Source organism: Dictyostelium discoideum, assembly GCF_000004695.1.
Source record: "Dictyostelium discoideum AX4 chromosome 3 chromosome, whole genome shotgun sequence".
NCBI lineage: Eukaryota > Evosea > Eumycetozoa > Dictyosteliales > Dictyosteliaceae > Dictyostelium > Dictyostelium discoideum.
Window position 1 is genome coordinate 6223077 of NC_007089.4, and position 11854 is coordinate 6234930.

Sequence of the window (11854 nt, forward strand, 5' to 3'; positions counted from 1 at the left end):
AAGGTTGTTGTTATCTTTTTTTTATTCATTTTTAATGTTGGCATATATCATCAAAAAAAAAAAAAAAATTTAAAATAAAATTTGAAAAATAATAAAAATAATAATAATTATTTGTTTTAAACCCATAATAATTAAAAACCATTTTATCAAGGCCACCTTTAATTAGATTAGAAAATTATAAAAAAAAAGATAATATCTAAAAATGTATTAATAAAATGAGAACAATAATCTCAAGAAGTAAATTAAAGATCTATATCTAGGTTATTTATTTATTTATTTTATTTTTTTGTATAAAATTTTTAATTTTAATTTATTTTTATTTGCATTAAAAAAAGTAAAATAATTAGAAATAAAAAATTCTTCATTTCCATTTTTATTTTTTTTTCATTTTTTTTTTTTTTAAACAATCATATAATTTTATTTATTTTTAATATAGATTTAATATAAATAAATAGAGCACTCAAAAGTACACAAAATGATAAAAAATATATAAAAAACGAATTTTAATTATTTTTTATTTTTTTATTTTTTTTTTTTTTTAATCAAAATTTATTTTTAGGATTTAATTAAATTGTTTTATGAATTAAATCTGATCATTTGTTTTTTTCTTTTAAAAATCTTATTTTTTATTCCCTCTAATTAATTAAAAAATTAAAAAATAATTACAAAAAAATGAATGATAATCAAATTATAAAAAAATATTTTCAGATTATTTAGAAAAAAAAAAATTAAAAAAAAAAGAATGATTACATTCATTTTTCATATCACTTAAATTTGTTGTTTCAAAAAAAAAAATAAAAAAAAAAGAAAGTCAAGAAAATAATTATTATTTCACTAATATCATTTTTAAAAAGGTTTTTTATTTTTATTTTTACTAGAGAATGGATTTAAACTAACAACATTTATTTGAACATTAATAGATTTACTTATTAAAAATATCCAATAACTTTTTTTTATTGTCATAGATTTTATTTTTTATAAATAAAAAATACCAATAATATATAAATATTATAATAAAATAATAATAATAATAATAATAATAATAATAATAAAAATTAATAGCAAAGTATTAAAAGTAAGAGGTAGTGATTTGGTTATTTAAATTAATTTCCCAAGATTGGAAAGCTATCATGTTTACGGATAATTTAACCACATGACTTTTGCTTTTGCCAGAATAATATTTTTTTGGATTTGGTAATCAGCAGGAGTTTTAATATCAATAGAGGTAGAGTCAGCAGCAATTGCACGATAAAGCACATTAGATATATGATGTTTTAAAAAGCCAACTAATTCAACAAGTTTATCATATCTCTTTTCCATTATTTCCTTGCATACAACTCAAAGTGAATGAATGGTTTGACTATAGTGACTTTGAAATGTTTTTGGACTAATATCAAAAGTAACTCATATCTCATTAATTGGAAGATATTGTTCGCATCACGATAGAGTCTAACACAAAAAAAAAAAATTAAAATAAAAATAAAAATTTGTGATCAGCTTTTGCAGCTCAAAAATTCTTCTTTTTTTTTTCTTTTGGATCTTTATCTTTACTAAAATTGGAAACATGAAAATAAATAAAAAAATGAAAATAAAAAAAATTAAAAAATTAAAAAACATAAATAGCAATTAATAATTAATAAACAAAAAAATAATAATAATTCAATAAACTTTATTTGTTTTTTTATTTATTTGTACCAAAAAAAAAAAAAAAAAAATATAGATAAATGTTTTTCTTTTTTTATTATTTCATATTCTATTATTTTTTATACCCACCAATAATTACAAACCATTTTATCGAATTTACTTGGATAAAACTTAAAAAAAAAATTGATTTTTAAAAAAATTAATAATAAACCAAATTTAAAAAAAAAAAAACAATAAAAATAATAACCTAATTTACGAAAAAAAAAAAAAAAAATCATCTTTTAATAGGGGGTGATTTTAAGAGATCTTTCAATATTTTTATCAAGGCATTTAATGGGCCAAACTTAAAATTTTTAAAAATAAATGAATAGATATTAAGAAAACACCACCCAAATAAAAAAAAAAAAAAAATGACAACAATATCTCAAGGAAAAAAATTAAAGACCAAGTTTAAATTATTTGAAATCACCCCTTTTTAAAAAAAGATTTTTTTTGTTTTATTTTTTGTAAATTTGGTTTATTATTATTATTATGATTATTATTATTTATTAAATTTAATTTTTTTTTTAAATTTAAAGTATAAATATTTTTTTTTATTTTTTTTTATAATCATTAAATATATTTTTAAAATCAACCATGTCTAAAGAAATTGAATTTAAATTGGAGTTATTAAAACTTGAAAAAGAACATCAAGAAAAGTTAGAGAAAGAAGGGTATAAACAAATTACTAAAGGAAAAGGTTATATTGTTTTAAGTAAAGAAGAAAAGCCTTTAAAATCGGTTTCTTCCTTTAATAATCTAAAAAACGTATTTGAGTTGGACCAAGCTCAAACTGCTAATACCAATTTTGCCATTGATCGTAATATTAAAATGAAAGTTCCACCAGATCCATTGGTTTTTATTAGAATGCCTCTATCAAAATTGGTTTGGACCTCGTTGAGTATCTCTGCAGGTAGTTCATTTTTCCTTTTACCCTGCAGTGTTACTCCTTGTGCCGCATTTATGAGATACATTAAATCATATCCAATTGTTGGTACCGTAGAAGAAACTATGGAAAAGAAAAAAGGCTTTACTTCAAGATTTAGTGCCAGTACTGAAATTAAGGCAAGTGTATCAACAGGGTTCTTTGGTTGTGAAGCATCACTCGAAGTGACCACTGGTTTCGAATATGAAGAAACTGTTACATCAGAGACAACTGAAACATGGAAACAAACACTCACTGAGGGAAGCTATATTGTTTATCAAAATGTTATTGTTTATGCTTATTCAATGCCATTAACACCAGATCAAGTTAATACTATAAATTACCATAACCCAGGTATGAATTTGAGATATGTCCCACAAATAAATTCTGCCGTTATGTTTGTACCAATCAATCGTGATGATCCATTCACTCTTCGTTATCAAGATGCCACATGGGATCCAGTGGAGTATGATTCATTAATTAACTATTTGGCTGCAAATCCAAGTAAATGGAGATCTGATTCATAAAGCAATAACCAAAAAAAGGTTTTAAATAATAAATGCATGATTTTTATTATTTCACTATTATGTCAATATTTTTTTTAATTTTTTATCTTTCATTTTTAAAATAGAAAATACAAGATAATTATTATTATTTTATTAAAAAATATCATAATAATATTTTTTTTTTTTTTTTTAAACTTTCCAAAATATTATTACAGAATCAATTGTATCTAAAGAATGGATTACTTTTGTCCTTCAAAAAATATACACCAGAAGATATTTTCAATATTATAATAAATCAAAATAATTATATAAATTAAAAAAAAAAAAAAAATGGTTGTTGTTAACCTTTTTTTTTTTTTTTTTTTTTTTTTTTAATTTCCCCCCAACAAAGCTGTTGGTGGTTTAATTTTATTTTATTTTTATTTTTAAAATGTAATTTGAGTTTAGAGAAGGAAGGATGGTGGGTGTATATTATCTTTGTACAAAAATGTTGATTTTCTTTATGAATAGTTAGCACATGTCATTGGTTTTTTTTTTTTTTTTTTTTTTTTTTAATTGAACTTTCTAAGATTTGATAATTCATCTAAAATTGCTTGAAGTTCATCATCTTCCATTTTTTTTAAACTTGGAATTAAACTTTTAGCTTCATCAGAAATTTCAGGACAAAGATTTGCTAAACTTGCAATCTCAAATTCTTCTAAATTTTGTTTTGATAATGCTGTTCTAACCTGTTTAATTGATGTTTTATTCTTATATCTACTAAATTTCTCTGCATATGCTAATGTTTTATGAAATGTTCTAATGATATCATTAATTGAATTATAATACAAATGTATTAATAGTGTATTTCTTTTTTTTTTTTTTTTACGTATTTAGAGTATATAGAGAAAATAAAATAAAAAAAAAAAAAAAAAAAAACACCTACTGTGGAAACTCTGTACCTTCTGATTCAGAAATTCCTTTTCTATGTTCTAATAAAATTGCAACTTCTGAATTTAATAAGAATTTTGCATCTTTTAAATCTATATTATATATAATTATATGTAAGTTTATTGTTAAAGGTTATTTATTTTTATTATTATTATTTTTATTATTATTATTATTATTATTATTATTATTATTATTATTATTATTATTATTATTATTATTATTATTATTATTATTTGATAATTATTACCTCTTGGGAATTTTAATGTTGTTAAATCTTCTTCTTCTTGAATTCCTGATCTTTTTATTAATGGATCTGTCATTTTTTATAAATATCAATCGTTTTTTTATTCAAAACAGATATAAATTTAATTTAATTGGTTGTTAAAAAAAAAAAAATAATAAAAAAAAAAATAAAAAAAAAAAAAGTGAAAACTTTCAAAAAAAAAAAAAAAAAAAAAAAAAAAAAAAAAAAACAAATAATTCAAATAGTATAGTTATCTATCTTCGAAATAAAAAATAAAAATTGATAATTGATTTTTTTAAATAATTACAAATTTATTTTAACAAAGAATTTAATTTAATTAAACTTAATGGAATAAAAAAAGAATATATTATCTAAATTTATAAATAAAATGAGAAGAAATTTGTTCTTACCCCGAACTTTAAAATTTTTAAAATTTTTTTATTTTAATTATCGATCAAATTGTCTACCATCTTTTGGAGTGTTCCACCAATTTTTGGTAATAAATCAACATTTGGTAATTGAAACACTTGAAAGTAAATTGTTATTTATTTTTTAAACAATCAAATAACTTTTTGAAATTAGTTTTTTTTTTGTTTGGTTTAATAAATGTTTTTAGTTGAAGAAAAAAAAAAGAGTGATAATTTCTTTTTTAATTAGAACAAACTCAAAATGTGGGATGTGAGAATTTTTATATGGAAAAAAAAAAAAATTGCTTTAATGCCTATGTTTTAAATAATTAAAACCAGTTTCTACCAAAATAAAATTAAAAATAAATATTTAACAGTGTTTCTAAATTGTGGTATTTTGTTAAAATAAAAAAATAAAAAAAAAATTAATCCACAAAATTTTATTTTTTTTTTTTTTTTTAACAAAATGCCGCAATTCGGATTTGTTGTGGCAGAAAATAAAAAAAAAACTTTTAAACAATTTAACTTTTTTAATAAATTTTTATTTTATCCTTTTTATTTTATGTTCAAAATTATCTGTATCAAAAAAAAAATATAGATAAATGTTTTTCTTTTTTATTTTTTATTTTCATATTCTTTTATTTTTTATGCCCACCAATAATTACAAACCATTTTACAAAGGCATTTAATTGGATTAAACTTAATAAATAAATGATTAGATATTAAGAAAACACCATTCAAAAAAAAAAAAAAAGAGAACAATATCTCAAGGAAAAGAAGCAACCTACAATTGCATTATCCAATAAAAAAAAAAAAAAAAAAAAAAGGGAGGAGTATTATGGGAAAAATAGCCAAAAATGGTTTTTTGAAATGTTTTGTTTTATTATTGCCCAAAAAATATTTTTTATTTTTATTACAAAAAAAGATACTAAAGTGAAGAGGTTAATAAAAGAGAACAAAAAAAAATTGGATTTATTGGCCAAAAAAAAAAAAAAAATTTTTTATATTTAAAGTTTTCAAATAATTTAAAAAATCACCCCTTTTTAAATTATTCAATCTGGGTAATTATTTTAAATAACCAAATCACTACCTCTTACTTTTAATACTTTGTTATTAATTTTTATTTTATTATTATTATTATTATTATTATTATTATTATTATTATTATTATTATTATTATTATTATTATTATTATTATTATTATTATTATTATTATTATTTTTATTATTATGATTATTATTATTTATTAAATTTAATTTTTTTTTTTAAATTTAAAAGTATAAATATTTTTTTTTTATTTTTTTTTATAATCATTAAATATATTTTTAAAATCAACCATGTCTAAAGAAATTGAATTTAAATTGGAGTTATTAAAACTTGAAAAAGAACATCAAGAAAAGTTAGAGAAAGAAGGTTATAAACAAATTTCAAGTGGAAAAGGTTAAGTAAAGAAGAAAAGCCTTTACAATCGGTTTCTTCCTTCAATAATCCAAAAAACATATGAAGAATATCAAGCATTGATTCATGAGCTGCAATTGTTTCGATTGGTGATAATTTGAATGTAGTTTTTACTAGGGAATGGATTTAAACTTCTAGCAACATTTACTTGAATATAAATAGTTTGAATAGATTGGCTTATTAAAAATATCCAATAACTTTGCTACAACTCCAAAATCTTCCCATTGTGATTGGGTATTACGATGTGCTAAAATCCTCAAGATTCGTCATGATTTCAAACTACGTTCTAAATTTAATACAAGATTCACATAGTTTTCAATAATTGTACCCAGTGGTTGGATTAAGATTATATGATTTCAAACTATGTTCTAAATTTAATAAACATTCATTAAAATTCTTTTTATTTCTTTTGAATCTTTATCTTTATTAAAATTCAAAATAAAATAAAAAAAAAAATGAAAAAAATGGGAAAATGAAAAAAAAAATGAAAAAAAAAATAAAAAAAAATAACCTTTTAGGTTTTTAAATAATAAAAGAATTATTATTATTTCACTATTATCATTTTAAAAAATTTTTTTTATTTTTAAAATTATGAATAGACAATAAAAAGTTTAATAATTAAATTTGAGAAATAAAAAAAAAAAAAAAAAAAAAATTCAATCAAATTTGAGAAATAATAATAATAAATCCATCCAACTAATTAATTAATTATTGACTGTTTTATTTTTTTTTTTTTTTTTTTTTAACCAATTTAATTATATTAAACTTAAATAGAAAATTAAAAAAAAAAAAACAAAAAATATATTATATAAAAATGTATAAATAAAATGAGAACAAATATCTCAAGGAACAACTAATAATTGCATCTTGAACTTTTAAATTTTTTTTATTTTAATTTTATTTTTTTTTATTTTATTTTATTTTATTTAACGATCAAATTGTCTACCATCTTTTGGAGGAAATTTACTACCATATTGTTTTTGAGCGAAACCAGATTTATTATTTGATTTCTTTTGGAAATCAGCTTTACCACTTGAATTTACATTGAGATTAACTTTTGGAGGATCAAGGAAACCAAAAGCTTTAGCTACACATTGTAAGTCTAAAGCATTGACATCGAAAATATCTTTGAGGGAATGAGAAGCGTAAGCACAAATGTAAGCTTTGTAAGCATCACGAGCACTATTGTAGAGATAAAAATTTTGGGAGACCACTTTTTCCAATTGATCTTGAACATTTGCAATTTTACTCTTTGGGAATTCGTATTCGTTTAGAGGTACTTTAGCGAGTTTTAAATATTTAAGGAAACCCAATTCCTTTGGTAAGAGGAATAAGAGAGCACGACCTTTCTTACCGACACCTCTAGCGGTACGACCAACCCTGTGAATGTACTCTTTTGGATCATCGGGAGGATCATATTGAATGATCCAATCTACTGAAGGAATATCCAAACCTCTAGCGGCCACATCAGTACAAATGAGTATACCTTTTTCAGCATTGACAAATTCGTAAAAGGTGTTGGTACGTTTTTGTTGTTTTTGACGACCATGTAATTCCAATACAGGTATATCGATATAGTTTAGCAATTCAGCGGTATATTTAACGGCATTACAAGAACTAAGGAAAACAATGATCTTCTTTGAAAGATTCTTCTTTAAAAAGGTGTAAAGTAAGAGGAAACGACGTTCACTTGGACAAACTACATAACCTTGCTCCAAACCTTCTACAGTACTAATTTCACGTTCATCATCAACACCAACATAAACTGGAGAATTATTTAAAGAAACTTTAGCGATATCATCTACTTTTCTAGTTTGAGTTGCAGAGAATAACATTGTTTGACGTGTTTTTGGTACTTTTTTAATAATTTGATGCATCTCTTCTTCGAAACCAACTTCAAGGATACGGTCGGCTTCATCAATGATTAAACATTTCAAATTCTTTGTAATGAAACCTTTGGTATTTTGTAAATGATCTAATAAACGACCTGGTGTTGCAACTAAAAGATTTACACCTTTCTCTAATCTCTCTTCCTCTGGTTTCTTTGATGCACCACCAATTACGATACCATGAGTTTGTGTATGATATTTCATGAGTTCTCTAGCGACACCGTAGATTTGTAATGCTAATTCACGAGTTGGTGAAATGATAATAACACCTGTACCATTTCTTGGTTTAAAATTACTCTTTACCAATACTTCAATTGCTGGTATTAAAAATGCTAATGTCTTTCCACTACCAGTACGTGCTGCACCCAATAAATCTTTACCCTCTAATAATGGTAAAATAGATTTTGCTTGAATTGGTGTCATCTTTTTAAATCCCATCTCTTCAATTGATTTCTTTGTATTTTCTTCAATTGGTAAATTTGAAAATTCAATTGATTCTTTTGAAATTCCTAATTCTATTTTAAATTAAAAAAAAAAAAAAAAAAAATATTAATAATTATATTTTATTTATATATATAAATGATATATTTACCTTTTTCTGAAACATTTCCTGTATTATTATCATTATTTTCATTTTCTTCTTCTTCTTGTTCTTGTTCTTCTTCCTCTTGATCTTCTTCTTCTTGATCTGGTGGTGTAATTGGTTTAGTTTCTTCTAATTTTGGTACTAATACTTTTTGAGATTGAATTTGTTTTACTGATGGAGTTGATGCTAATTCTTGAATTTCTTTAGCTTGTGCTTTTGATTGTTTAGTTTGTTTAACTTTTTTTGATGCAGTGGTGGTAGTGGTTGGTTGTGTTGTTTTATTTACAGTAGTTGTTGGTGTTGTAGTGGTAGTTGGTTTTACTTTTGTGGAAACCATTTTATTATTATTATTATTATTATTTCAAGGAGAAACAGATAAAACCTGTCTTAACCAATCAATAAATAAATAAAAAAAAAAATAAAAATAAAAATAAAAAAAATAAAAAAAACGAAAGAAAATTGTCGTTTTTCAAAAAAAAAAAATAAAAATAAAAAAAAAAAATTTTTAATCGTTTTTTTTTTTTTTTTTTTTTTTTTTTTTTTAATTTTTTTTTTTTTTTTTTTTTTTTTTTTTTTCAAAAATTTTTTTTTTTATTTAATTTCGTTTTGTTTTACTTTTTTTTTTACTTTTTTCTTAAAATAGAATCCTTAATTAAAAAATGGGAATGAGATTTTTTATTTTTTTTATTTTTTTTATTTATTTTATTTTTTTAATACACATAGATAAAATTGGTAAATTAGATAAGTTTCATTTTTTTATGTTTTAGGAATTTGTATTAAATTTCAAAGTAAAAAAAAAAAGAATCTTTTAATGAAATTGAATTTTATTTTATTTTAATTTATTTTATTTTTTTTTTTTTTTTTATTTTTTTTATTTTTTTTTTTTAATTAGGTTGAATTTTTTTTTTATTTTTTTTTTTTTAATATTTTATACTTAAAGAAACAAATAAAAATGTTACCTCCAATTAATATTAATAAAGTAAAGTTTTACTTAATTTTTCTTATATTTTAAATATTTAAATATTTATTTTTTAATATTTTACTTATAATTTTTTATTTTAATTTTCATTTTAATTAATTTTATATTTTTTAAAAATAGTGGATTGAAGAGAATAAATCATTATTACAACCACCAGTTGGTGCAAAATTATTATATACAGATATCGATTCAACATTTGTTGTTATGATTGTTGGTGGACCAAATCAAAGAACTGATTATCATGTCAATGAAACTGATGAATTCTTTTATCAATTTAAAGGTGATATGATACTAAAGATTGTTGATAAAGATGGTTCATTTAGGGATATCAACATTAGAGAAGGTGAAACATTCATTCTACCAGGTAATACACCACATTCACCACAAAGATATAGGGATACAATTGGTTTAGTCATTGAAAAGAAGAGATCTTCAGAAAATATTGATAAACTTTTATGGTTTTGTGATAATAAAGATTGTAGAAAATTATTATTCTCTCGTAGTTTTCATGTCGATGATTTGGATTTGGGTAAACAATTAACACCCATCATTAATGAATTCTATGGTAATGAAGAAAATAGAACCTGTAAACATTGTAATCATATTAGTCAAAAACCAACTGTTAATGATTATATCCAATAAATTATTTTATTATATTATTAAAAATAAAAAAAAAAAAGAGTCATAACAATTCTATTTTTGGAGTTTTTATTTTTTTTTTAAAAATTGTTTTTTTCTATTATTTAGATTTCCTAATAATCGTTTAGATATTATAAAAAAAAACAAAAAAAAACTAGTTATGCTAAACGAAGGGTCAAATCAAGACAAAGATTACTTCACAAATTACAATAATAAACAATCAAAAAAAAATGTGTTACGGTAAAATCAAAATGGGACATATCCTTTTTAGGAAAAAAAAAAAAAAAAAAAATACATATTATATTTTTTTTTTTTTTTTTTTTTTAATTTATAAAATAGACCCAATTTCTGCTAAATCTAAACCATATAAAAAATCATTGCTTCGTATATATCGTGATGAAGAATTTAATTTAAATTAAAAAATAGAAATAATATTATTTTCTATTTTAAACAAATCTAAAATTAAAAACAAAATTTTTTCCAAAATCTAAAAAAAAATTAAAATAAAAATAAAAAAAAACTTTTTTTTTAAAATTGTCTTCAGCAACTTTGGTAGTTGTTAATTTTCAAGAATTGTATGACGCTGTTCTCAATGATAATAATATTTGTGGTAATTTCTAGATTTAATGAAAAAAACAGTTTTGTTCCTCCTTACCCAATTATTCTTTCAATATTGTTAATAGAAAATTCCGAAATTTACAACTTTTATTAAACAGATCTATTAACATTATGTAGATATTTTATGGCTTTTGTAAATTGTATTTATTCGGTTTTTATCAAACAAATGAGCAATGGGTCCCACTTCCAGAGATATTAATCAAACAATAAAAAAGATATGGATTCCAAATGGTTACTTCTGAAGAATATGAAAGTGAATTCAAACATAAACCTGATAAACTTATTATTACAAAAAAGCTGAAAGTAATGAAATATTATCAGAAATCAATTATAAAAAAAAAAAAACTTCTTATCCATGTACTCACCCCCATTAAATACTATCAATAAAGATAATTTAGTTATACTTTGTTCAAACCTACTTTAAAATCAAATTATTATTTTTATTTTTGATTAATTTCTGAAAATATTATCAGAAATTAATAAAAAAAAGAATCTACTCAGCATTTAAATGATCATTATTAATTATACTTTGTTCAAACCTAATTTAAAATCCAATAATTATATTCTTTTCTACCTTTTTCACTATCATTTTTTTTAAAATTATTTGCCAATTGGCACAACGATAATTGGTAAGAGTTTTGTTAATAGATTTGATATTTAAAAATAAAATAGTCTATCTTTTTTTTTTTTTTTTTTTTTTTTTTAAATAAATTTATTATTTTTTATTAATATTTTGGGTTAATTTAAACAAAACCTTCGAAACGTTGGTTATATAGAGTAACGGAGGGTTGAATCAAAAAAAAAGTGTGTAGTGATATATTTTTAATGGTATAGAGATATTTAATTATTGTTTTCCTTAGGGAGAATCAGAATCCCTTCTCTTTTTTCTACCTTTTTCACTGTCGTTATTATTGTTATTATTATCATCATTGCCAATTGGTAAAGCATTTAAAGTATTTGCTAATGGGTTACCAAGACTATTAATGTTTG

General features: G+C 21.1%; 6 protein-coding genes across 6 annotated transcripts in view; 2 read left to right on the top strand and 4 right to left on the bottom strand.

Moving 5' to 3' along the window:
• Positions 1-1134: 1134 nt before the first annotated feature.
• Positions 1135-1320, bottom strand: DDB_G0282735 (hypothetical protein; the record flags this gene model as incomplete). The annotated part of the gene is made up of 1 exon (XM_635141.1): positions 1135-1320. One exon carries the CDS (start codon positions 1318-1320, stop codon positions 1135-1137), a length of 186 nt encoding a protein of 61 aa, XP_640233.1.
• A 960-nt stretch (positions 1321-2280) lies between these two features.
• DDB_G0282737 (hypothetical protein) lies at positions 2281-3135 on the top strand (the record flags this gene model as incomplete). Its single annotated transcript, XM_635142.1, has 1 exon — positions 2281-3135. One exon carries the CDS (start codon positions 2281-2283, stop codon positions 3133-3135), a length of 855 nt encoding a protein of 284 aa, XP_640234.1.
• Positions 3136-3665: 530 nt separating this feature from the next.
• On the bottom strand, positions 3666-4364 carry rpb4 (DNA-directed RNA polymerase II subunit 4; the record flags this gene model as incomplete). The annotated part of the gene is made up of 3 exons (XM_635143.1): positions 3666-3963; positions 4040-4136; positions 4292-4364. 3 exons carry the CDS (start codon positions 4362-4364, stop codon positions 3666-3668), a joined length of 468 nt encoding a protein of 155 aa, XP_640235.1.
• A 2715-nt stretch (positions 4365-7079) lies between these two features.
• On the bottom strand, positions 7080-8965 carry ddx18 (DEAD/DEAH box helicase; the record flags this gene model as incomplete). The annotated part of the gene is made up of 2 exons (XM_635144.1): positions 7080-8557; positions 8635-8965. 2 exons carry the CDS (start codon positions 8963-8965, stop codon positions 7080-7082), a joined length of 1809 nt encoding a protein of 602 aa, XP_640236.1.
• A 615-nt stretch (positions 8966-9580) lies between these two features.
• Positions 9581-10249, top strand: haao (3-hydroxyanthranilate 3,4-dioxygenase; the record flags this gene model as incomplete). Its single annotated transcript, XM_635145.1, has 2 exons — positions 9581-9607; positions 9728-10249. The coding sequence occupies 2 exons, from the start codon at positions 9581-9583 to the stop codon at positions 10247-10249; spliced, it is 549 nt and encodes a 182-aa protein (XP_640237.1).
• A 1471-nt stretch (positions 10250-11720) lies between these two features.
• The window catches only part of DDB_G0282745 (hypothetical protein), a gene marked incomplete at both ends in the record, with an annotated part of 2558 nt that continues 2424 nt past the window's right edge, over positions 11721-11854 (bottom strand). The window contains one exon of the mRNA XM_635146.1: positions 11721-11854. This exon is cut by the window's right edge and continues 1728 nt beyond it. Within this exon, the coding sequence (XP_640238.1) occupies positions 11721-11854 (134 nt within the window).